Consider the following 26,983-nt stretch of genomic DNA (forward strand, 5'->3'; position numbering starts at 1 on the left):
GCTCTTGGGGAAACATGTCTGTCTCTCCCCTATAGAGCAGAGTTGCAGGGCAGGTTCAGTGAGGCAAATACTGATCATATAAATTAATAACTGGGCTGACTCAAATTTGCCACAACCAAAATAATCAGAAAAAGGAAAATATGTGAGCCCCTCTATTGAGGGGACTGATTTCCCCCCCTGATTAGACCCAATTTGAACCAAACAATTGTGAGGCAGCTTGTTGTTAGGCTGCGTCACAACACTGACAAATATCCCTCCCAGTGCAGTATCCCTGAATCTCAACCTTACATTTATTTCTGTTATAACAGTTATGTATTAACTTGCATGTGTTATTCAGTATCTTGATAATAACTATGGCTAGAATGTAGACATGAAAAAGAAGGAGACACAACACAATGTTTTCTTAAAATAAGATTTTTAATATTACTTATTATCATAAAGATATATTTACACACTTTACAGAAATAGAAAATAAAAACACAAAGCTACGCATGAAAGGAAAAAATAAAATAAGTACTCCAAGAGCTAAAGCTTATCTTTTATAAATTAGAAACCAAAAGTTCAAATATGTACACAGTATTTCAACCATTTCGGATACACTTGTTTTATTTATTTATTTATTTCATTTATTTTTGCCCAGTTCAACATCAAAACAGAGACAGGGACTGTACATTTGGCCTGGTGAGTAATATGAGCACACACCATAAACAGAATATAAGAGTTTCAGGAGTAATACATTGTCTTTCAAATGGTTTCTGCTTGAGACCTAGTAACACTGTTGCAATGGCGTGTATGCCTACAGACTGCCATTCTCCTCAATCTGTTCTGAAGGGTATTGATGTTGGACACAGTGGTTATATAGGTGGAGAAAGTGTTGCAATCAAGGGGGAGGGGCCTGTTCTATTCTGGGTATGGGAAGTCTCATTTTGAGGCTGCAAGATAATGACACATCATACTCATTTCCCACGGGAGATAAAATCTAGTTATCCTCTGGATAGCCCGGCCGCTGGAAATGTGTGAATGCATCGGATTGGATGTTAGCCACTTGATCCTGCAGACACCCACACTTGAAGGCCCACATGATACAGTATGATGGGCTTAGAGATTCACGCGGTAAAACATGGAATGTGTTGCATGCCAACTCTTTTTCTGTGTCCTCAATGAGTGAATTATTTTTGGTTTGTTTATTTTGAAAGGAATTTTATCTGGCAGAGAACTGAGAGAATAGTAGGCTAACGACGGTAAAAAAAAAAAATTACATTGTGGTTTTCAGTGATTTTGTGGGTGTTACTGTCTACAGCTAGTGGGAAACCGCTGCCAGTGGCTATGCTAATTTATAACCTGCTATCTGCACGCTAACCAGCTTCTAGCTTATTCTCGTCTCCACCAGTAACACAAATCCATCTCTCTGCTCATCCCCACTCGTTACACACTCCCAGCCAAATGCATTTGGACAAAAAATATATATAAAAATAAACTAAACACAAAGGGGTAAGATCTCAGAACAAACATTTTCTACCAGGAAAACATGCTAACAAGTGCATAGGAACATTACTCAGGCCTTGTGATGGTCACAGAGAAGAGGAACTGGAGAGGAAACAACGAGAGGATGGGAATCTTTTCTCTTGTGTAAGCCTTGCTGGAAAAGACCATTAAGGAAAATGGTTTTGCTCCCCGAGCATAATGTATTGGTTTACCATTTCAGTTTGAGCTTGGACGTGCTTGTCCTGCCACACCACAAGGCCCATTAACCTGATGTGCAGGCCAGGGGAGGGCTGTGGGCTGTGAACTAAAAAGAATGCCTGAAAGCTTTCACATGTCCACGACATATTGTGCTGCAGACTACTTTTCTATTTTGTTACATCCACAAAAGATACAGCTTTTCACACTGTATTCAAAAAAGTAAGCTTTGGACAACCAGCTAGACAAGAATCAGACAAAGAAAAATTGTCACAATACACTGGAAAACCATTCCATACCAAGAGACTTGTTTTCAGGGTTTATTTTTCCAGCAGCATAATGGAATTGCAAAAGTGCAGCCTTGCGAACCCATACAGAGAAGTCTTGGAGCAAAGCCACGTCTATTGTTGGGACTAGTTGATATTGGAGGCTTTGGATCATGGGATATTTGGCTTTGTTTTTTGGATTCGACCGATAACCAGACCAAGATTCAAATGGTACTCTATATAAACATTGGTTTGCTCTGGTCTCTGACAGGGCAGCATGGCTGGTGCAGATGGTGAGGATACATTCATGAAGAACAGTGCGGATACAGACGTTGCTCGGCTCCCTAACAATAACTTCTGAGATGGGGGAAATATTGATTTGAACCCCTTTTCATGACCCAGCTGACTCCAGCATCCCAACTCCTGCAGCTCAGAACCTCCATCCCTAGCTCTATCCTCCTACTATCTTCCCCCCAATAATACATGAGACACCCTGAGCAAAACTGTCTCATTCCCGAGGAGCATTACTGAAATCTACATCTCTGTCTGAGAGAGTATGAAATAATAATGGTTGAACTGACGTTATTACGCTTCAAAGTGCCCTAGGATTTAATACATTTTTAATCAAGGTGAGCTTGGCTGGGTGGATTACCACTGTGATCTTAGATGCTCTCTTAATAAAACCTCATGCTGGGACTGAGAAGACTGCATTATATTAGAATATTTGCATGAGACATGGCAAGAGGGAAAATATATTAGAAATCTAGGTTAACCCGCCAGTTTCTTATTTTGGTCAAAACTGATTTAAATAAGAGTGTTTCCTGATTGGCTCGTGGTGGAATGTGCTGTAGTTGAAATCAGATTTTCACTTAAAGGCGCGCTGAAAACAAGTTTTGGATTTTGCTCCGCACACCTCATACAAAACCGGAGATTGGATGGCGGCTGCTCTACAGGTATCCGCTCTGATGTGTTACATGGCTACACAGCAGAGGTCTGGGGGTTGGAGGGTGGGGGTGTGGTTTCAGTCTAAGCCAATTTGACAATGAGCTCAGACTGTAAGTGGCCCCAGCCAGCCTTGGGGAGATCCATCTGAGAAAGATTAACCATGGGATTTAATGAGCGTAATGATCAAAGCCACGACCACCTGTGCTGTGTAAGGGCAGGCTAGGAAGGCAACTGTACCCAACATGGGGGTCGAGTCATGACTAGCAAGGACTGAATCTGGATACATGGCTATATCGGTGTATACATAGAGGGAGAGTAAAGTATACAGTATATGAAAATATGCTCATATAAGCTATAAATGTACTGTATGTTTCATGTTTATTGTTAAATAAATGCGCAAAATAGACTGCTCTGATACAGGCTTCTATCACAGCACCCTGAGAAAAAAGAAATAAAACGACTAATTCAACTTAGAAAAAAACAAACATAAACAGTAATATATTCCAGTATGATGGAAAGGCATAGCATTCCGTCAGTGAAAGATCTCGGTCAAAGGGTTAAACCAGCCTTATGCTATAAGACAACTAGAGCACTAGTGGTAGGCTGAACATGGTGGCATATTTACTGAGCTGACAAGATGTTTGCTTCTCAAACGGTTTTTGGTCTAATTTAACTGTTCTCCTCGCTACCTTTGTCTTACATGGGATTTGTTTCTCTGTTGCAGAAATTGATAATGCATAATGTGTCAGTGTATCAAGACTTCAAACAAGAGGTAATGTGTTTCTCATTTCTCCCTTCCCGTCATTCTTTCATTCCTGGCAGCATTGTGGAGAAGGTTATTATTTGGCACTTCATTAAAAGGCAAGGCGGCCGGTCGTTGGAGCGGACCGCCCCTGCCAGTTAACAGTCGTGTAGAGCAGCTGCGCAGAGCAGAGCAGCAGTGTGGTGAGGAGGCTGGGGATTGGGAATGGGATTGGGAATTGGGGTCAAAGGACTCATCCAAGGTGTGACACTGAGACAGTAGCCTTGAGCGTATCGTTAAACCCCAAGGTGTTAATGAGTTCAGAAACACCAAAATAGCTTTGGACTAAAGATTCCCCGTAATGAAGGAACAATTCTGTCACTTAAAGCAGATAGTTTTGACAATATGTGCTCTCCTATTCAGTCCAATTTGACTTTACTTCACATGTGGACGTACTATATTCAGGAAGTACAAAAAGCACCATTAACAATGGTAATCAAGCGATGGTGATAATGTCATTAAAAATGTAATGCTGTTCCATTGGAAAAGGAAAACCTTGAATTCATTTTTGCAGCAGACAGGTAATAGTATCATGAGCGAACTGAATATTAGCTGATGCTGTCAACTTTTTTGAAAACTGCCACTGCCTTTCCACATGATCAGCACCCTCTCCCACTAGCAAAAGCTAGAAGTAGCTACACAGCAATGGAATTAGCGGCTGCAATAACCTTGGATCGGAGAGATGGGAATACCGGAGAGATGGGAATACCACACCATGGAGAAGTGACAAATGCTTTAAGACTCAGATTGTTTTGACCGGGCTCCCTCTCCACCACATGTCATGCAAAGTGTGGGAGATGTCTATGATTGGGCTCTATTAAGCAAATGATAGGGGCGGGGGGACACTTGGGAGAAGATAGATAAGTAGTGAGGGAGTGAGAGAGAGAGAGAGAAAGAGAGAGAGAGACAGAGAAATAGAATCTGGTAGCTCGGGCTCAATACCCCCCCACCTCCCTTCCCTGCCCCCAATTCCACTTAGAGCTGTGGGTGAGCGGCTTGTCCTGATTTTGTGTGGACAGAGTTGCTTGAAGAACCAGCAGGTGCTATGGACATCACTCTTCAGGTGCTATGGACATCACTCTTCAGGCTGGGCAAGCGTAGGCCCTTCGTTGCAAGGCCCCCCAAGGCAAAGAAAGAGCATAGAAATCAGAACCTGGGGGAGGGCGCTCAAAGCAGTGCCTGCAAAACAGAACAAAGAAAGAAAGAAAAAAACATTGAAAAGTGCCATCAAGCCCTATATCCCCCCCCCTCCCAAAAACATTGTATGAGTCATGCAGACATTTCAGTTTCCTCTCCAATAAGGGAGCCTCCAGGGAATCTGGGCTAGAGCTTTCTATGTGTTATCTTTCATTTGAACAAGGCAACGTCCTGGAAAACAATGAAGAAAAGGTTATCTCAGACATGTAAGGAGCACATTTTATGGACTCGGGTATAAGAAAAACAATTGTATGTCTCGCTGTGGAACAGAAGCCCGGCATGATACTGTGCCCGGGGCACTGGATCAGTTCTTGTCAGCGAGACAATCTTTTATCTCCCTCACCTTTTATCTTCCTCTGTCCTGCCGAGATGTCAGATGAGGAGTGCTGCAGGAGGCTTTGTTGCATGACAACAAGGTCCATTCATTGATAAGAGCCTACTCTTGTTTCAAAATGGCATATTTCTGTGGCCATGTCATGCCAGAGAACCGATGTATATCTCATCTCCATTGAGTTTGTATTGTCGGTCTGTAGTTTGGCTCCAGCACAGTATGACCTCAGTATAGCAGCCCCTTCAAGCAAGGCTTATGCTTGCATCAGAGAGTGAGAGTATGGGAGGAGCTGCAGACCTGCTCTACCTTGTTTTGATGGAAAACTCTTTTGAAGAACTCGTTTACCAAGCTTTCTCGCACCGAGGGTCTCGAGGGGTCTTCAGAAGTTGCCTCCGGCTTTAAATCTGTAATATCCTGCTTTCTTTGAGACTGTCACTGGCATGGTTTAGATCTCAGAGTTGTAATAGCACATTCAGATCTGAGTCTACTGGAGATACTTAGGAGGATGACCTGGGTTACCGTCTTTCTTTTAGCATCCCCTCACATCTGGAATGTGTAATGATGAAAAGTCAAACTCATTCCCCCGTTTCTCTCGGTGAATAATAGATGAGCTGCCTTTGACACTGAAATGGGCTGATGGCGCTACATGCAAGGGGGAGGATAGGGGCGGTGGATGGACACTGTCAAGTCTATCAGTGTTCTTAATCTCTATTTATACAACACTGTAATGAAGTTGAGGCCAATCATCACATATCCCCATACAGTCCGTCTGTCTCATGGAGATCTCACTAGTCCTCAGCCCAGCGTCTCCACTCAACGCTCGCTTTGATCGTAGATCTTTGCTTTTGAGTGGAACAATGTGCTGCTCCAGCTGTTTCCGAAGGCCTTTTTTTCCCCATCATCAGTTGAAAATGAGGAAGAAAGGAGGACACATGAGGAAGGACAGAGCCTTTCAACTTGATGTGTTCTCATTGTAGCTTGTCGGACAGATTGCTGCTAGATATCAGGGTCTTGAAGAGTTAATTCCTGCAGTCAGGCTGCATTCTACTGGGCCCAGAAGACATGAATTGTGAGGAAGTTTCATGTTTTGACTCATTGGATCATTCAGTGGAGGACGCCACCATTATCCCTCAGCCAGCGCAAATTGATGGCTCGATTGGCATGCTGGTCAGGTGGAGCAAATTGGCACGGCTGTCGGATTTGGAGGAAAAGGAAATCCTTGAACGAAGTGAACTATGAACTTACTAGCAAGGCATGAGAGGAGCCGGAGTGGGAAGCGAACAAAAAAAGGAAATCTTTCGACTTGTTGTGATTTAAGTGGTGTTTGCAGACAGCATTGTGAGTCACTGAGCCGTTCCCTTTTATAGAGCTCCACAACTTCCTGAAGCGTCCCTCATTGTGTGGCCAACATTGTGGCGCTGAGAACAGGCATTGACCGCTCGACGCGCAGAGAGAATGCTCCCATTTTATTGGCAGAGCATGGAAAGTTAGAAGTCTAATGCCCTCGCTTGAGCCTTGCTCTTTGTTTTCACCTTTGTGCGGCTTCCTCTGAAGTCGTCTATGGGAAGTCGCAGTGAGTTCAAAAGAATTCTCACCCCCTCCAAAAATACAAAAGTAAAAAAACAATAATGATCCATAATTCGCTATACATTGTAAAAACTTTGTACAATGGCGCTTCTCAAATTCTATGGCTTTCATCTCCTTTCCCCTAAAACTGATTAACCATGCCTTAAGGGGATGACATCTTTTTCTCCGGCTGCAGCCTCCTCTCACTACGAGGTTAATTTATAGCGGCCCTCTGCAGGCTAGCCTTGTATGGTCGACACCTCCTGCAGGGATATAGTGTTCTGTTGAGTTTCACTCTATCAGGGTCTGGGGGAGAAGATGTGATGATGTGAATGGGTCCTGTGCTTCTTAATTCATGGACATTATTGTCCTGCTGTTGCCCTCCATTCACAGAAACATGCTAACATTATCAAGCGAAACTTGTGCATAGAAAGAAGCCCTGATTTGTATTGAGTTTATTTCTTCATACTGTAGGTACTTGACCCTATTGCTCATGGGCTGTATTATATATTTTCTCTATAAAATAACTAAACTAAATTTAATTTAATTTAATTCGAATTTGTTTTGCTACAGTATAGAACATTTCACACAGGCCTGTCAAAAAGTGAAAAGTAAAATATTTAGTCTGATTTAAGGATGAAAGAAGGTTCTCACAAAGCCTTGTTTGTCTTGACAGCAAGTTAAATATTCTTTCGTGGGAAAGTTACACTTCAGTGGTGCAGCTAAGAAACTCAACCCTACTAAGTATTATCTTTAGTAGAGAGTTTATCTTTATCTTTATCAGATCGAAAGAAAGGGCTTTACTCTAGCTACATTCACTCAAAGGTTTGGTTTCTAAGTATAACTATCTCCCTCTTTGGAAATAAATTACGTAGTCTTAAAAACAGCTTCTGCAATAGGCTACTATGAAGGCATGCAACCAAGGCTAAAGTCCAATAATCTGTTAAGACATACTCTTTTTTTTCTGTGCCAACAATAACATCCTTGTGTTGGGGTTGAGTTTAAATTGTGGCCATGATGGTCATTAACAGATTTTCCGGCGGTCTTCCTGTAACAGTTTGAGTTTTCCACTGGCTGTCTGAATCGTCCTAACTGATTCTGCCAAGAAAGTATTTTAGGATTGTTGGACTCAACATCATCCCCTCTTAGAAGTGTGGAATACACTGCTGTATTACCACATCAGTCAGCAGTTGTGATTGAAGACAAAGGGAATCGCTGTCTCAGATGTGGAAATATTCTCTGGAGCGACATGTAGCTCTGACCTGACAGAATAGTATCAGCACAATTTAGTGAAAAAGGCAAACGCAGCAAATGATGATGATCAGGGGCTGGTGGATTGCTTTTGATTTTGAATAATTTACATGGACACTGACTGACAGCGTTTTATTGTAGTGTTGCAACACTAATTGTTGTTGGTGTGCTTTGTCAACAAAACCTTAACGAGCTGTCTGTTAGAAACTCACCTTGTTCTAGAACGGCATGGGCCCCTTGTGGGAAAGACGGGGTCGTGGGCGTCGCCTCTTCCAGCCGGCTGGTCTGTGGCCACCCCTTGGCGGATTCTGCTGGACCAGCTTTCTCACCGTAGCCGCCTCTTCCAGCTCTCGGCCATGCTCCGTGGCGGCCATGGGACCTGGAGGATACACACAGAGAGAGGACAGTCCCAATTAGACAGCCCAAAAACGGCCTCTCCAGTAAATACCATTTCTCACTGCGCACTCTCACCCAGAGTATCACATTTTGATTATGAGCCAACTCCATCAGTGTCGGGGCAAAATGTGTAGTGGGATCCCGAAGAGGGATCACAGGGGTAATGGATGAGGAAACAAGAGACATGTATAGATAAGTGTGTGTGAGAGAGTGTGTGGGCCTCTTATAGCCCACCCAGTGTCGTAGTTCATCAAGTCAATGTGGTGGAACCAAAGCACAGCAGATCTAGCCATAGCTAAGCAAGAAACCAAATGCCTCGTGTCTCATGTCTCTGTCACTCTCCTTCAAGATTACAAACGGCACACCACCAAACGTCGTGGAGGTGCATCCCATCCTATGTTTGATCCGGGATTAGAGATGAGCTAAATAGTGGTGTGTCTCCCACAGAATGTGTGTCGTATGCGTGTGAATGTTTTAGGGGGGTGTGAGTGTATGTTTGTGTGTGAGCATGTGCACCCATGTGCAAGAGAGTGATCCCAGATGTTCTCAGTCATCTCTCAATAAGTGTGGCCTGATCCCGTTAAGCCCCTCTCTTCCAAATGGTTTGATCCACCTCTGCGTCTCCATAACCTTTCAACCTATCGCAAACCTCTGCGAGATCACATTTTTATTTGCAGCATATCTTTATGTGTAATGGGATATTTAATGTGGGTGATCTTTCACACTATGGCCAATTCTTTAGTCCCATAAAATTTCAGTAAAATCACGCCAACGCTTTTCATATGGGCATGCTAAAGAGATTGAATCTCTCATGGGTGGAAAATTCTTGTAACCGATCAGTAAAATAGTTGTACGTATTACTTTAAATCAATTGATGTATAATCCAAGTACAATAGGATGGGATTTTCAGTTTGTGAAATACAGCTGTATGTTGTTGACTCTGTACAAAAGGTCCCTTCTACATTCCCTAAGAAAAAGAAGGATTGCCTCAGAGCCAAATGAACACCGTTTCCCAAGAGTAAATAAGAATTCCCATTAGGTATTTCCTGTCGAAAAGCTGATTGACATCACTCACATGGGGTCATGACATTCCAGTCTCCTCCCCCCTGAGAGACACTGGCACCATTTTTAGGATTCTCTGGAGGCTTTCTTTGGGTTTATGAGCTCCTGGGGGCAAGCACCCTTCTCAAGATATCTCACCCAGAAGGCTGCCGTTGAACAGTTGCCAAAGCAGTGAAGATGCTAGCTCCCCTTAATTGAGCAGATTTATGGAGACATCCGTGCTTCCCATGCCCCTTCGGATTATTTTCAGCGTTCAGTGTCTGACAATTGTGCTAGAATGGGGACACATGCAGGGTGTTGGACGAACAAGGACAGGCTGTGAACAGCAGGGATGTAGCCTAGTAGAAACCTTCAGAACATTGTCTAGGACCTGTCTACTGCTCAAGCCTGCTTCTCTGACAGGCAAGATCAATTCACTTGAATGGAGGGCAGCTTTCTTCCTGCGCAGAATTCAAAATGTCCAAGTTATTAGTGTGAGGGGAAATGTCTCCGCAGGCTTCACCAGCACAATCAATGACCCTCAACTTTGGCATATTGAATATTTCCAAAGAACAACCTCCACGGGAATGGGAATGGGGAAACAGAGCTTGGTTTCCAGTTTCCACGATTTAAACAATAGTGAATTGAATGATTGAGCTAGACGGCATGTCGAATGTTTTCAATGTATATCCCTGAAATGCCAGACATCTCAAGTTCCATTTCCACACTAATCTTCTTCCGCGAGCACATTACACAGTATATTTGTGGGCAAAACACTGGGCTAATTCATCTGCAGCAGGGAAAGTCTCTGTTGCATATTTCCGCATCTAAAGCCATCTTTGCCCCTATAGGCGCACTAATCTGCACATTATCCTCTTGTTATTGTTCCAGATACAGAATGAATGAGGGAAGTTACACATACTGAAGGCACTCAGCTCATTTCTTTCTAATCTAGGGGCTTCAGTTTTAAAATACTCTTATGTTTTCGAGGCTAACAGAAGATCCATTTTCTGTGCGGGCCTTCATCTCCTGCTCCCTGAAACACCCTCAGCACTTTGACACAGGGCAGGAGGCCGTAGTTATCACCATGTTACCTCTGAGACTGATACCTTCAGTATAGCCATGCTACTGAACCCCCTACCACAGCTGAACCCCCTACCACAGCTGATGTCTGAGTGACAGCTCTGCTTTCACAGGTGCTACAAACACATGCTCCCAAATGCACACACACACAGACAGACACACACACACACACTGCAATGCAAGATGGTAAAGTAATTGTGCCTCGACTGAACAAAACTCATCTGCTCTTCCTCCCTGGGTGGCTCCGGCTGTCATAACCCAGGTCCATAATGAGACAATTTAGATGTCTCCTGCCATGGCAAGCTGTCAGCGACTGCTCAGCACGGGCATTTGAAGGGAGAGCATCTCGTGATTCTCCTGACAAATCTCAACCCATCCAATCTGGCTACAGGATAGAAAGTGTAATGACAGCTGCTAAAAATAAGCTAGGGCCCCCAGTGACAACACTGGCAGTTATAGATTAACTCTTACACCCAGTAGGGACAGCATCGGGTGTAAGAGACATGACATATATGACAGCTTTGTGTAACCATCTGGAGTCAAATCTATAGAGATTGGATGTGGCAGCTTCCACTGCAACTGGATAAGACCTTTTGATTGTTACCATAGTAGAGTTATCACTGGATAATGCACGTTTCATCTTCATAAACAAAGATATCTCGGCGATCTTATTGCTCCGAAATTAGATCCAGTCTCGGTAGCATCCCATTGATCTTTTCCCATGAGAGATTGCCATGTTTATGTTCAGCTAGTAAAACAGTGAAACGGTCGGGTTATGTCTCAAAATATCAACCACCTTATCTCTACTGCTGATGACCTTAGAGCTCTGGCTTGACCCTCACTCCACCAATCCCAACATGTCTTCCACCAGCTGGTAATTCCCTAATTAAACTTTAATAAAGGGGGAATTTCAGGAATGCCTGCTTATTGCCACTACTACTGCCTGCCTGCCTGCCTGCAGAAGAGTGAGGCTGGGAGGGGAAGAGGAGAGGAGAGAATAGTTGACAGTGTCACCAACTGGCCAGACTCCAGACTATAATGATGAATGGCTGGTCTGCTCCCTAATTCCCCGCCCTAGTTTCACCACCCTCCTAAGGTGATATCTGTTGTGTTGTCTTTTTCTTACGGCCGGCTCTCGATCTTATCCCGGCCGCGCCGAAAGAGAAATACTGACAGCTTATCGCTGTCGATTCCCCCAGCAGCCCATCACCGAGGCCTGGGGAGTTCTACATCTTCCAGCGCTCGTCTGTCCAGTCACCGGAGAGAAATGTGTGTCCTCTGGTCTGATGCCAAGTGCATCAGCTGCCCTCATGGCTGGCATGAGCAAAGTGTGTTAGTGCTGCAAGAGAGGCGCCGCGTCAATACAGAGAGCACGGCAAATAGGCCAGAGCTGCTTATTGATAGTTGTAAAGCTCGTTTGTGTGTATAGGCTGCCAAAAGGACCACATAACGAATGACTGCACTTGTAAATGTAGTGTAGGCAGGGCATGGTGCTTTTCCTGCCACCAGGAAAAAGAGATGAAACTATACCAGTCTGTGAGTCTAAATAGCAACAAGTGAGAGAGGAGCCATGCTCCCCGCTTTACAAATTGATGCAATATAAACATGCACAGTCAAGCATGGCCGCCAAAATTGAATGCTTGCTGCGTTTAATTTTCTGTGTGTCACCGCAAATTGATTTCCTGTCCAGTTGAATCTTATCTGTTTGTTTATCGGTCTTACTCATCACTTTCAGTCACACTGATTATGAATCAATTGTGCGCAATCTCATTGATCCACTTTCACGGTTGGCTGAGCATTTCCAAAACATTTCATTTGTCTTCTGTTTATTTTATTTTGCTGTCTTCTTCACATCACCTCTGTGCCACCTCTACTCCTGCAGTCTGGCTCACCACCGTTTGTACAGATGTGTAAACAAGCAGCTGCCATACAACAGAAATGAGGTAGCAGGAGAGAGGAGGTAGTTCATTGTGTGTGATTCTACTTCTTCCATGGGTCATCACAAAACTCATAATTGATCGTGGTGATGGGCGATGGTGAAGTACCTCCTGTCACAGGCGATGGCGGGATGTGATCATGACTTTTATACTCAGTTGAGATCACACTAAGCCAGAGACCCAAATACAGCTAACAGCACAATGTGCCCTCTTTTCACAATCAAAAATGCCTTGAACACTATTATTACTACAATATTCCATAACTAGATAACTAGAACTCCACTCTACGGAAGGATATTGCAGAGATATAAACAAATTATTGCCATTGCAGTATTCACTGTACATGTGCTGTAAAGATTTAGCATTATTTGTATTTAAGGGATTAGAATTTGCCTATAGAGCTAGTTCTATCATCTTATTATATAAATGTGTAATCCTTATGGGTAAGACAAAACAGTATTTGTGTTTGTGGGAGAGAGGAAGAATAAATACCCTGGTGTGTGTAGCCATGGTTATTACCATGACGTCGGAGGAGCAAGCCTGCTGTCTCCATCGTGTGCCTCCCTCCTTCATTCACTAAAAGGAGACGAGTAGCTTTAGCTAATGAATCCGTCTATTGCATGCCATTGCCACAGACATGCTAACTCACACACACAGCCAGACAGACACATTTGCTTGCTTGCTTGCATGCTTCTTCCTGCTCCATAAGCACGTAAGGGGATCAGGATGATTTAGGCGAGGATGAGATGTGTTAATTGTGCCAGAACAAGCCAACACATTCTCTTAACCTCGAATAAGCCCCTGCAGCGCTACAGCATCGTACTGGGGATTTGCTAGCTGTCTGTCTGATAGCTGGCTCCCCGCACATTCATTGTTGTTAGCCTCCTTCACATATGGACGGCTGCCTAAGCGAGGAGGCATGCAGCCCCCTTGTTGTTTGGCTCTCACAATCCAACATTTAGCGTCGGGAGTGCTGCTTATCGCATGCCTACCAGGAAGTCTGGGCCTTGGCAGAAACTGGTACCGATCGCTTGCCGACTTTCAGACCACGTTACCATGGCAGCCACCGTGAAAGGCGCTCAGTTAGGAGCAAAAAGAATGACATTGTCAGTTGAAATGGACCAGGTTTCCCAATTTACAATTTTCAGTGCACAAACTCTGAATTCACGAGGAGCCCTCTGACTGTGTCTGTGATGTTTTTAACCCCTTCCCCTTGGCCTTTGAGTGTTCCTCTCAGGGGGGTTTGTTTTGGTTGTGAGCACGTTGCTCCATTGCTGTTGGGCCCTGTTTGATATGCAGCATTGTTGTGCTGTGATAATGCCAGGCTTGTGGCTGGACTGAAGGCTGGCTTTGTCTCGTGCAAACTCCAATGAGGAAACCAAAGTGCATGAAAAGTTGCTCCCATTACCGTGGCTTTTCAACTTAACCCCTTGTCCGCCCTGCTCGCAAACCAATAAGGGGTCCAGTACAAATGAAAAACTAATTGTGCAGCCCACTAGTCTCTGGGTTCCTGCACATGTCCGTTGGAGTCAGTCAGCCGTCTGTGAAGTGTGGAACTATACATGCTGCTGAATTAGAGAGTGTATGTACTGATGAGGTGTGAGACTGCCTGCTTGGCCAGGATCAGAGCGCAGGGAGTTCAAAGGGCCGCCAGCAGCATTGAGCCAGCTAATGAAGCCACTGACTCCCCTCACTACTCCACTGCCTGTCGCTTTATTCACAGTCCCACTTCTGTGGAAGAGCTGCAACTGTGGCTAGGAGGTTACTGTAGGTTGCAGGCACCTATTGAACATTGGTCAGAGAACCAACACACACACACACACACACACACACACACAAAAAGGGGAGATTTCTTCACAACTTGCATCCAGAACTGACAACTGTGACAAATGATTGCAGGCAGGAACGTGATTGGTACTGGTGTTTGCAAACCTGGCTATTTCATTGGTGCTGGTGTTTGCAGACCTGGCTATTTCCGCTAACAGCAGTGGGCTAAAACTATGCGCATGGCAGCTAGGTAGGTAAGGTTACCAAGCGTTGCCCTAATCTCCAGAGATAGCATGTCAAGGGCAGAGGAATCCTCCAACCATCCGTTTCCATGGGCACGCTAATCAGATGTGAAACACGGCCCCTCCCTCTCTTGTGTCATCACTCCCCCCCCCCCCATGCTGTGAATTATTATGCCACACTTCAAACTCAAGCAGCTAGATTAACTCACTCAATGTAACATAATTTTTGCTGAGGCCTGCGCTTATTTAAAAAAAGAAAGAAATCAATACATATCAAATTCCCAGCTTAGGTGCAATGATTTTATGTAACACTCAGCATATGTAGTGCAGAAAAGAAGCACCTTTAGGCAAATGTTATAATGCTATAAAACCTAATATGCCGTCTGTTCACCTGTATATAGCGAAGCAATAAAATCTGTGCAGATTTTTACTGACAGGTTCAGCTGTACGGTGCTGCTGCAGGTACGCTAGAGTTTATTAGTCCTCTGTGGTCCATGAGGTTTTCATCAGCTGCTTGGATTTAAACTGTTTGCCTGATGTAGAGATACATGTTTATGAATTCCATCCATTGTTTTTCCTCTTCCACTTTCATAAACATCTGTTCATCTGTTCAGGGGCCCCAAGTGCAGGGGGCCCCTCCCCTCATGCTCAGATAGAGGGACACAGCGAGGGGCCAGCACACAGACCATACACAGATCTCCACTACCAGGCAGTGGCAGAACACTTGACTGATCAATGTGTCAGTCCAGACTCGTGTGTGTGTGTGTGTGTGTGTGTGTGTGTGTGTGTGTGTGTGTGTGTGTGTGTGTGTGTGTGTGAAAGAGTCTCCCAGGGAAAATATCATTGGTGATCAAAGAAAAAACGATTGCAACTGCCATGAATAATGCATGATTTCATAAATGAATGATTTCTATGTTGTCACAGAAGGGACCCAGTTGTGTGGAAGACGCTAGAGATCTGATGATTTCCATTTTTATGTGTTCCATTTGGTTTAAGGCGAGAACACGAGGTGCTGGTGGGTTTGAAAGAACGTAAGGTGCACCGCGGCTTTAAAAGTCTTTGACAATCAGAGAGACATGGATTTCCTGTGGCCTCAGGCTTGGAGTTTAGGCAGATCCCAGTGGGGGCGTCGCTAAATGTTCCCAAACTCTACTAAGTCCCTCTGCACATCCATAGCCTCAATCCATGATGCCATCTTCACAGCAATGAAATCCACAGTCCACCTTACAAGGGCCAGCTGTGCATTGCATTCAGCCATACATTAAATCTCACGCTCCACGGTGGCGCCTATAGAGCTTTGACAGTACCACTCATTCATATTTATGTGATTCTCCAAAGTGATGCGTTAAAGCAAGAGCAATAATACCAAACTCATATTTTTCCATTCCAGGTTTCCACAAATCGAACATGAAAAGCAATTAAAGCACATTTATTCCAAAAGACCAGAATATTTATTCTGTGGTGGTCTGTCAGCTTGTTAGTAAAAATGTCCACTCAGATCTTGATCATGAATCTGATCTGTCGGGATCACCGCTCTAAATGTAACACTTAACGTTCAAATAGAGAGTCATATAAAACACTTAAATATTGGACACAAGCACAGCGTTTGGAAAATATCTGGCACTAATGAAGTTGTCGGAGCACCCTGGGCCTGAGGATAGGGTCTGCTGCTCACATGAGGCCTGGCTAACAAGCAGGATGGGCTTAACCCCCTTCTTCTTCTTCACGGCCAGCATGTGTCGTTTCCTACATTTTCCGCACATGTGAAAGCTGGAGAGATGGTCCAGACCACCAGCTGCTGGGAGGTGTCTATGAGCTCCCTCAATGTGGAAAGCATACACAACCTCTAAGCTCCTAGATAGCCTCTCTTCCTGTCCTCCCTTATATTTTGCTGTCCCTTGGCCTGCCTTTTACCCCCGCTGACTTCTTCCCTTCACTGCGTCCGCTCTCAAGGGAAGATCTAAGTGAGTAGATTTATTCATTCAAAGGGTTCTGAATTACATTACACCAGCCCAGCAGTCACACATGCCAAAGTCTTCAACAGCTGAGCTCTCCAGGGAGTGTTAGCCCAAAGGTTAGAGCCTTATATCCCTACCAAATGACTTATGATTTTTCGCCAAATCTCTTCCCCAACTCCCACCCACTCCAAAATAAATTGTGGGCCCTATTCATGAAGCCCACTGTTGGGGCGATATTATACAGATGTGAAGTGATTTATCTCACAAAGCCGTGTTCCAATCTCCTCAATGAAGCTGACAGCCAGACAGTCGCATAGCATATTATAAATCCAAACTAACGCTGTGGATGATGAAAAGGTGCTTCTAGAGCTACTGTATAAACATACAAAGACTAACCACGAGACAAGCGGCTAACACATCACTCTTTACACACTGTAGAAACAACGCGTCTTATGGAATGATACTGCAGCCGGCTCTGTGCTCTAGTAATGCTGCGTGAAGAGGAAATCCAGGTTCCTCATAAAACTGATCTGAACCGCTGGCCTTGTGTGTGTGCGTGCGTGTGTGTGTGTGTGTGTGAGACTGTGTGTGTTTGTGCGTTTGTGTGTGTGCGCGTGTGCGTGTGTGTGTCTGACAGAACCCCAGCTGGTGCTCGCGAGCTCCTGTGCCTCACAAACAGGCTCAATGATTCTCCATAATCCCATAATAACCTTTCCGCTGCTGCTCCCCCTTCGACACGACTGTCTGCCCGCTGTTATGATGTTGTGCTCTGCCTGCCCTGGACATCTGGAAAAGTTTGGCCACTTTTGTTCTTTCCAAACCCGCCGTATAATCACGTCCGCGGACACAAAAACGCCTCTTGTACATTTTGGCAGCGCAACTGCCTAGAGACCTGGATTATGATTTAAAGCTTCCTGTTCGCCGCTAGTTTAGATCTACTGATGTTGTTTAACAAAATCATCATCAGACCTGTAACTCTGGACGTGTTCCTGCAAGCGGTGTTGCATGCCTTTTTACGTGTCTTGTTTATCCCTCCTCTCTGTGCTGCATCCTGACCCGTTGAACATCTGAGTGAGCCTGGCTACGCATGCTGGTGCCGTGGTCCAGCCAGCCCCGACAATACATCAACGTTTTATGGAATAATAGCATCAAAATCACCCCTTCCTACTGTATAAGCAGACAATCTCTCTCCCTGTTAACGGCTGTGATCTGAGCCTCACACTCATCCTCACCTGTTCAACCAGGCAGCACAACCACACCTCTGTGTATGTGAGCATGTGTGTGTGTGTGTGTGTGTGTGTGTGTGTGTGTGTGTGTGTGTGTGTGTGTGTGTGTGTGTGTGTGTGTGTGTGTGTGTGTGTGTGTGTGTGTGTGTATGTGAGCGTGTGTGTGTGTGTGTGTGTGTGTGTGTGTGTCAGCCAGCAACCAGTGTTGTTTTTGTCCTGTGAGTCCCTAGGTGAAGCTTGGTTAGGTGTTTCCATGGCTGTGGAAAACGGAGCTTTGATATCTCCAAGAGGCTGTGACAGAGCCGAACAGCGGCGCGTCTTTTTTGAGAATAAGGCCTGTTTATAATAGAGGTCGCTCTTAAGAGTTATAGAGGGAGGAAGAGTGATGATCGGCCTCGGGATGAATTATGAATGCCACATGTCTAAAGCTGGACAAGCCCGCTCTCGAGGCAGAGTGCTTTTCGAGGACGGGTAATTGAAGTGCGCTGCTAACGGATGCTATTGCTAATATTACTGTATATAGAGAAGGCCACAGTTCTTTTAGTGTACTGAATGGATATTGGAAGTAGCATTAGATAGGTGAAGTGAATTGCCTGTTGCACAATGAGTTGTAACTGATACACATACAGTACATAGACACACACACACCCCCCCCCCCCACACACACACACACACACACACACACACATACACACACACACACACGCACACACACCCCACCCTATGCCAGTGTAACAGATTCAATTCTATATTCATTGCTTCAGAACACCTTCCCCCAATTACACACACATGCTCTCTCTGTCTCTCTGTTTATCTCTCTTTCTCCCTCTCTCTCTCTCTCTCTCTCTCGCACACACACACACACACACACACAGATGCCTGCGAGAGAAAGCCCACTGAACTGGAAAAGCGTTTGTCTCAAGATGAAAGGCTTCACACCCACTGCCTACATGCAGAGCCTCTTCCGACACCTTCCCGCGACAGCGCATACTGGAGGCTTGTGCTACGCAGACACACTCCAGCTCGCTGTAGCATCCCTCCCCACACCCAACACCGCCGCAACACACTCGCATCTCTCCCTCTCTTTCACTCCCTTCATCCCTCTCCCCCTCCCTCTCTTTCACTCCCTTCATCCCTCTCTCTTCCCCTCTCCCTCTCTTTCACTCCCTTCATCCCTCTCTCTTCCCCTCTCCCCCATTCATCCCTCTCTCTTCCCCTCTCTCTCTCCTTCACTCCCTTCATCCCTCTCTCTTCCCCTCTCCCTCTCCTTCACTCCCTTCATCCCTCTCTCTTCCCCTCTCCCTCTCCTTCGCGGTAGCGTGTATCGATAACAAGAAATGTGATATGGAAACAGCTTTAGCGAATCTTTAACCAAACTCCATTCAAAAACACGCCGTTTTAACGGGCGATCCATTCCGACCATTCAGGCAATAACGAGGGGTGGTAATGTGCCAAAAATGAGCGCTTGCTTGCCTTTGTTACATCGGCCAAAAGCCGCCCAGTCAAAATAGTGGTCGCACCGTTGTCAATCACTGTGGGTGATTTATTTTACAAGTGGCATTTAAGTCATATCTGACTAGCTTTCAATTTATTTGTCCCCACAAAAGTTAGGCTAGGCCTATGTCTCGATATAGGCTGTCAGTCAGTCAGCTCCTCTCCGCAGCTGTGTTAGCTTGGACACTCACAGTCACACTGGCTGCCTCAAAATACTTGGCTGCATCCAACTCGAGACAACTTTTCAGACCCTCCTGGAGACAATCTTTCTCAGAAGAGACTAACGTTAGCGACAAATCTGGAGACTTTTTCTGACATGGGATTACATGTAACATTACCAGCAAGCAGCAGTAAGCAGGCAATGAGATAGCTGGGTAAGTCCCGCTAGCATCGATGCTAAGTTAGCAAAGTACCCGAGCGCAGCTGAAGCACATGGCTAATTAATATGGATGTTAACATCCATATTACACACACACACCACCCGCCCACTCAGACATACATGATCCGGATCATCAGCTGCCAGTGTTAAACAACAGCCGCTTTTCCTATAATGCGGATCCTATACAGCCACTTCTTAACATTCAGTGGAATCCGTATTATAACCAGCTCCTAGCCGGTTGGCCTGCATGTTAAACAACAATTAGCCGGCCTACGCGCACTCCTGCGAGTCCGTATCATATTAATTTCGGTCACCTGTATAGGATCCGCATTACAGCAAAAGCGGCTGCTGTTAAACACTGGCAGCTCATAATCCCGATCATGTCTGAGTGGGCGGGTGGTGGCACTTCACGTTCACGTAGTTTATTAATTAATGAATCGTTCGGGCAATCAATTATATCAACGAATTAAACGAGCAAACTCACGGTTTCCTCAAGTGCTGCAAACGGCTTTGAATTGTTTGGTAGAGCCTAGGGATCCCAACGCGCTTCAGCTATGCAGGCAGGCAGGTCCAGGAGAGGAGAGAGCTTACTGCTGCGCTGCTGATCCATGTCAGAAAAAGTGAGACATAGGCCTAGCCTAACTTTTGTGGGGAGAAATACATTGAAAACTAGTCAGATATGACTTGAATGCCACTTGTAAAATAAATCACCCACAGTGATTGACAACGGTCCGACCACTATTTTGACTGGGCGGCTTTATGTAACAAAGGCGGAAGCGCTCATTTTTGGCACATTGCCACCCCTCGTGGTCGGAATGGACCCTCAAGTTAAAACGGCATGTTTTTGAATGGAGTTTGGTTAAAGATTCGCTAAAGCTGTTTCAATTTAGCACAGCGCCGACGACGACTCACACGACAACTATTTGCCTTGTAGGGAATAACGTGCATGCTCCCGCACCCCTCCCCCCACCCACTGGCAGAGAGAATACTGACCATTTCCAGCTGTTTCTAAACAAAGACCCCTCATGTTTAAAAAGGTAAAACCGGAAAATATCCTGCTAGCCGCTAGCCAGACATAATCCAGACTTCATGTTTAAAAGCCACTTACTAGGTGCTCAGATGGTCATGATCTGCACTCGCGGGAGTGCGCATAAGCCGGCTAATTGTTTCTAAACATGCAGGCCAACCGGCTAGGAGCTGGTTATAATCCAGATTCCACTGCATGTTTAGAAGGGGCTCATCACTGGTGTAGCCCGGTGGGCTCTCAGGTATGGAACATGCTTAGCCACACGCAGTAGCCTGGTGGGCTCTCAGGCATGGAACATGCTTAGCCACACGCAGTAGCCTGGTGGGCTCTCAGGTATGGAACATGCTTAGCCACACGCAGTAGCCTGGTGGGCTCTCAGGTATGGAACATGCTTAGCCACACACAGTAGCCTGGTGGGCTCTCAGGTATGGAACATGCTTAGCCACACGCAGTAGCCTGGTGGGCTCTCAGGCATGGAACATGCTTAGCCACACGCAGTAGCCTGGTGGGCTTCTCAGGTATGGAACATGCTTAGCCACACGCAGTAGCCTGGTGGGCTTCTCAGGTATGGAACATGCTTAGCCACACACAGTAGCCTGGTGGGCTTCTCAGGTATGGAACATGCTTAGCCACACGCAGTAGCCTGGTGGGCTTCTCAGGTATGGAACATGCTTAGCCACACACAGTAGCCTGGTGGGCTTCTCAGGTATGGAACATGCTTAGCCACACACAGGGCGTGAAAAACGACACCGACCATGATGCAAGATAATTGCTTCCCATTTACTCATGTGCCGAGAGCCTCGGACAGAAATAGCATGTCGCCGTAACGAATGTGCTGGGAAGCATGGGAACTGTGAGTGCTGTGTCCATGGATCAATACAGAGTGGACAGCATCTTACAAGCATTTAGTCTACACAGCAGCTTACAACCATATACTGTAGACTACAGCATCTTACAACCATATAGACTACAGCATCTTACAAGCATATAGACCACAGCATCTTACAAGCATCAGTCTACACAGCAGCTTACAACCATTATACTGTAGACTACAGCATCTTACAACCATATAGACTACACAGCAGCTTAACAATATACTACAGCATTTTACAACCATATAGACTGCATCATTTTACAACCATATAGACTACAGCAGCTTACAACCATAGAGACTGCAGCATTTTACAACCATATAGACTACAGCAGCTTACAACCATATATAGACTACAGCATCTTACAAGCATTTAGTCTACACAGCAGCTTTCAACCATAATACAGCATCTTACAACCATATAGACTACAGCAGCTTACAACCATGTATACTACACAGCAGCTTACAACCATATAGACTACAGCATCTTATAAGCATTTAGTCTACACAGCAGCTTACAATCATATAGACTACAGCATGTTACAAATGTTTAGTCTACACAGCAGCTTACAACCATGTATACTACAGCTATATATTACAGCATCTTACACCATATAGATACAGCATCTTACAACCATATAGACTACAGCATCTTATAAGCATTTAGTCTACACAGCAGCTTACAGCCATGTATACTACAGCTATATATTACAGCATCTTACACCATATAGATACAGCATCTTACAACCATATTGACTACAGCAGCTTACAACCATTTAGTCTACCCATCATTATTATAACCATATAGACTACAGCATCTAACAACCATTTAGTCTGAACAGCATGTTACAACCATATAGACCAGGCGCCAGCAGCCTAGGGCACGGGTGCCACCTCTGGCACACACAGGGTTAACCAGTGGCACAGCAGCACACAGTAGCAATAAGTGCACAGTTGAGATTTCTTTTTTGTAGAAATGTAGAAATGCCAAATTACCGATTTCACCGCCAATTGCAGTCGAGCAGCTTGTTATTTAGGATATTTACTGTAGTGACCCACGCTACTCTGCCTCTGATTGGTTAGCCTCCTTGTGTTCCATGCATTCCAAAGCAGCAGAGAGCAGATGAAAATGTCAGCGCGAAAGACAGACAATGTCAGGTCCTCCAGCTAAAAAACCTCGGGCACACTGATTGACAAGCACATTTGAAAATGGCACTTCATATCAAAAAGGTTGCCGACCCCTGATATAGACGACAGCATACCGCATCTTACAACCTCATTGAATATACAGCATCTCACTGTACATTAGGGATGTCACGATACCAAAATTATGAGTTCGATACCGATACCTGCCTAAGTATCTCGATACCGATACTGAAACGATACCACGGCAAAAAACTAAAACATCAGGAAAAGTATTGGAATAAATAGAGGGGACAAAACATGGAACTTAAAACTTATTTTATTGATTTAACAAGGTAATGCACAGCCATGTAGTCATTTTACTACATGCTGGTAGTACTGCCACCACGTGTGGCGCTGAACATGCTAGAACTTTTATTATCTAGTGTAAAATTAACATAATCTCTCCTGTAAACATATTTTAAAGGAATGTCAACCGTTTAAACTTATAAATAATATAAATAAAATATATTTTCACACAGCTGCTACACTATTATAGCTATTTGTTTTATCCAAAAAAAGTACTCTGTACTTGCAGCTCCTAAGCTTCATTAACATGAAGTGCCTGATTTATGGTTAATCTAGTAATATATATTATTTTCACACATAAATGTAGGCTATTGAAATGTAGGCTTATTATGTGGTGTATTCCCAGCCCCCCCCCCCCCCCCCCCATACGTGTAGGCTAGGTGTTTTTTACAATGAATTCGTATATCATTAATAATTGGGATTATTGTAAATATTAGGATAGGTGAGATCAGATGACTGCTTACCATGTAAAAGCTTTAATAACACTGGCATTGAGGACCATAGTGTTATTAAATATTGTACATGGTATGCAGTCATCTGATGTCCCCTCCCCTAAACGTTACATGTCATGACTTTCTCCTTGGCAGAGATCTGTGCTCCAGCACATTGCCTCGTGTTTCACTGTAAACGAGTAGGCTATTGTGACAAGCGAACTTTTTCAGTGAAACAAGTTCGCTTGTCACACAATACTCGTTGGACTTATTTGAGGGCATGTATGTTTATCGTTCACGTTCGCTAACCTGTCGGTCTTTAAACTCTTTGAACAGGTCGGGGTGCCTGTCGGCAAGATGTTTAGCCAGGTTCGATGTGTTTGATCCTTTCGCTTGCGTCACGTTGAAGCACCTTTTACACACTGGTTTGGATGTGTCCACGGGCTTGCCTTCGCTGTCGGCAACGTAAGCAAAATATTTCCATATTTCGCTTCGTGCATCTGCTTTTTCTACAAGCGTTGGTCGGCTTGCAAGACTAGAAGAAGCCGCTGCCATTTTCGCTGCGTCTGTCCTGTGTGTCGGGGTGCTGTAGTGAGGACGACTGTGGCCAGAGAGCGAGCAGAGAGGGAAGAGAGGAAAGTCGACACGCCCCCACATGAAGCAGAGCTTTTTTTCACTTTTCACGAGTCACCATTGGTTCAAGGCAAGGCTGTGTTGCCTTCACGTGAGGTGGGAGACAGGCTCTCAACTGTAATGCCGCTGTGTCTCTCTCCTCCGCTAACAAACACCACGGTCGCACACTGACGCAACCCATGACATTTTTTTAAGTATCGGTACTAAATTAACGTGGTATAGTATCCTTTTTAACGGCAGGGAACCGCGGTACCATACTAATACCGGTATACCGTGCAACCCTACTGTACATGTAGACTACACGGACTCTTCCAACCATGAACTACACAGCATCTTACAACCATTTCGTCTGAAGAGCATGTTACAACCATATAGCCTACATAGCATGTTACAGTACATAGTCTATAAAGCACCTTACATTCTAGACAATACAGCATCTTACAAGCACACAGTCTATGTAGCATCTCACAGCATCTTATAGTCTTATAGTCTACACAGACAGCAAACATAAACACAGTGTTTGCATGTGCCTTCCAAGCAGCTGTAGTTCATAGGTAGGTGACAATGGCAAGAGGGGTCTAGACATTTACACAGGCCTTACTGTTGTCTTTTCACACCACGGTGTTACCTGCAGCACATCTGCACACTGACCATCCAAACTGACCCCACAGCCACATTACTCCTATGATGCTAGCAACGAGAAGATGCCCTGCCCCTGTGCAATTGTCCCAAGTTGTTATTTTTTATTGTTATCCCCCCCCACACACACACATAGAGATGTTAGATCCACACTGGAATTGATATCTAGTCCAGCACAATGGCTCCAGAGACGCAGCAGCACTTTACACGGAAATTTACTGTGACAAGGCATCAAGATTGAGCCCCTCAGGAGACCATCCATGCATCTGGGATCTGCGTTCCCCTCATCGACGCACACCGATAACAGTCCTCATTATCATCACCACAGGAGCCATTTATGGATATAAAAATGCCGCGATGTCCCGCTGCACATCCACAATCACATAATAATGATATCGCACTCGAGCCAGATGGTGTACATTAAACCGTACATTCATCAGAATCCTTCCATTCGCCACTCCGGCTTACAGAACATGTGCCGTGCTGCATATCTACATTTCATAACAGCCACAACAGTCACCCATAGATGCAACCTCTATCACTCAGGAATAGCTCCACATAAATGTCCATCAATAAAAGCCAGTAAATATTTTTATCTCAAAGTCACAGCCTCTGCTTACATCAAGCTGAAGCTGGGCGCAGGGGGGGGGAAAAAGACCTCTTTCAAGTTCAACATAAAACCCTTTGGCAATACAATAGCAGACAGTCTAACCACTGCAGTGCAGTACTGTACACAGCCAGGTGCTGATATTCCTGGGCTTTTAGAGCCCACACAAGGCTAACCATGCCGGGTAACTGATCAACTACAGCTGCCTGCTGCCTGCACCAGCCCCAGGCGCAAAGGAGAGCAAATAGAAAGCATAAAGGGAGACAACCAGCGACAAGGCTGTCCGCTCCTGTACTCACCAGCACTGGCAGAACACAGCAGAGACACCAGCAGCACAATCACCAGCGTCAGGATCTTCACATTCATTTCTGCACTCCCCTCTGGCTCTCCGCTAGTCACTCGCTGATATACTGTAGTGGTGTGTGTGTGTATGTGTGTGTGTGTGTGTGCGTGTGTATGTGTGTGCGTGTGTGTATGTGTGTGTGTGTGCGTGCTTGTGTATGTGTGTGTGGATGGGAGGGAGGGAGAGGGGGAGATAGAGAGAGGGAGAGCAGCTGAGCGAGCAAGAAAGAGAGAGGGAGAGAGAGAGACTGTTTGCTCCCCTGTGTATCTGTGTGTGTGAGAGAGAGGGAGAAGTGTGAGTGAGTGTGTGTGTGTGAATATGTGTCCCTGGGAATGTATGTCTATGCGTGGTGGCTCCCTGGCTGTGCCCGTGTATTTGTCCGTTTTGTGAGTCTAAATGCCTATTTGTATATCGGTGTGTGACAGCGCCACTCCAAGACTGAAGGCTCGCCTCTATCTCTGGAGCTCTCCCACGGAGGTGTGTGTGTGCAGCATGAGCCAAGTTCAGTGGAGCTGTGAATGTGCTGGGAGTCAGCTTGCAGCTCTGTCTGTCTATCTGTGTGTGTGTGTGTGTGTGTGTGTGCGCACGAGAGTCCTGTTTGCCTTGGATAAGGAGCCTAGTTGGTCATGTGGCTTATGTATCATTGACTCTTTGGGTCACGGAAAAGCCCCCCCCCCCACACACACACACACACCACCCATCTCCTACCCCGCCCCCTTCACACACACACATGGACATGCACAACATGCACGCACACTCACTCTCCGCCTGGAGAGAGAGAGGGAGGAGAGAGAGAGAGAGAGAGGGAGGAGAGAGAGGGGGAGAGAGAGAGAGAGAGAGAGAAGCGAGGGAGGAATGGGGATGTGGGGAAGGGGGTAGGGCTCTGGGGTGTCCAGGTTTATGATAATACCCAAACAGATGCTCTTGTTGAAAACTCTTTGAATTGCAAACGGGGCGGCCTGCCAGGAATCCAGGAATCAAAATACCAGCTTATGAGGGGAAGTAGATGAAAGAAGGGAAGGTGTGAGATGAGGTCCACATTTTCCTGCTTTTGTGTCCTAGCCATCTGTAGAGACCTTTCTTCCGCGCGCTATTCTTTAGCCCAAACGGCCCCGTCTGACTAAAAGGTACGGCGTAAATCACTCGCGCCGTTTGAAGTGAGTGTCCGTGGCACATTTGGGAGTCACCGCAGGAAAAAACTTATCGGACTCGGCCTGATCTCATCGCTTGTGTTATTTGTTTCAATGCCCCCGAGCAATTTGTTTTATTTTGTTGCAGAGATTTTATTCTTTCCGCGAACAAAGCCCCGAGAAAAGCACCACCCTGCATGGCCATGAAATAAATCAACTTATTTATTTTTTTCATTTGTATATCAGACAA

General features: G+C 45.3%; 1 protein-coding gene across 1 annotated transcript; it reads right to left on the reverse strand.

Moving 5' to 3' along the window:
* Positions 1 to 4,712: 4,712 nt before the first annotated feature.
* Positions 4,713 to 25,645, reverse strand: apln (apelin). The gene is made up of 3 exons (XM_083651999.1): positions 25,560 to 25,645; positions 8,251 to 8,417; positions 4,713 to 4,872 (listed from the first exon to the last, which is right to left on the reverse strand). The coding sequence occupies exons 1-2, from the start codon at positions 25,624 to 25,626 to the stop codon at positions 8,257 to 8,259; spliced, it is 228 nt and encodes a 75-aa protein (XP_083508125.1). The 5' UTR covers positions 25,627 to 25,645; the 3' UTR covers positions 4,713 to 4,872; positions 8,251 to 8,256.
* Positions 25,646 to 26,983: the final 1,338 nt, after the last annotated feature.

Source organism: Poromitra crassiceps (genome assembly GCF_964638095.1).
Source record: "Poromitra crassiceps genome assembly, chromosome: 15".
NCBI classification, from domain to species: Eukaryota; Metazoa; Chordata; class Actinopteri; order Beryciformes; family Melamphaidae; genus Poromitra; species Poromitra crassiceps.

Coding starts and splice junctions, on each gene's coding strand:
- apln (XM_083651999.1), bottom strand. CDS start 25,626: ATGAATGTGAAGATCCTGACGCTGGTGATTGTGCTGCTGGTGTCTCTG. Junction 8,418..25,559: donor GCTGTGTTCTGCCAGTGCTG/GTGAGTACAGGA, acceptor TGTATCCTCCAG/GTCCCATGGCCGCCACGGAG.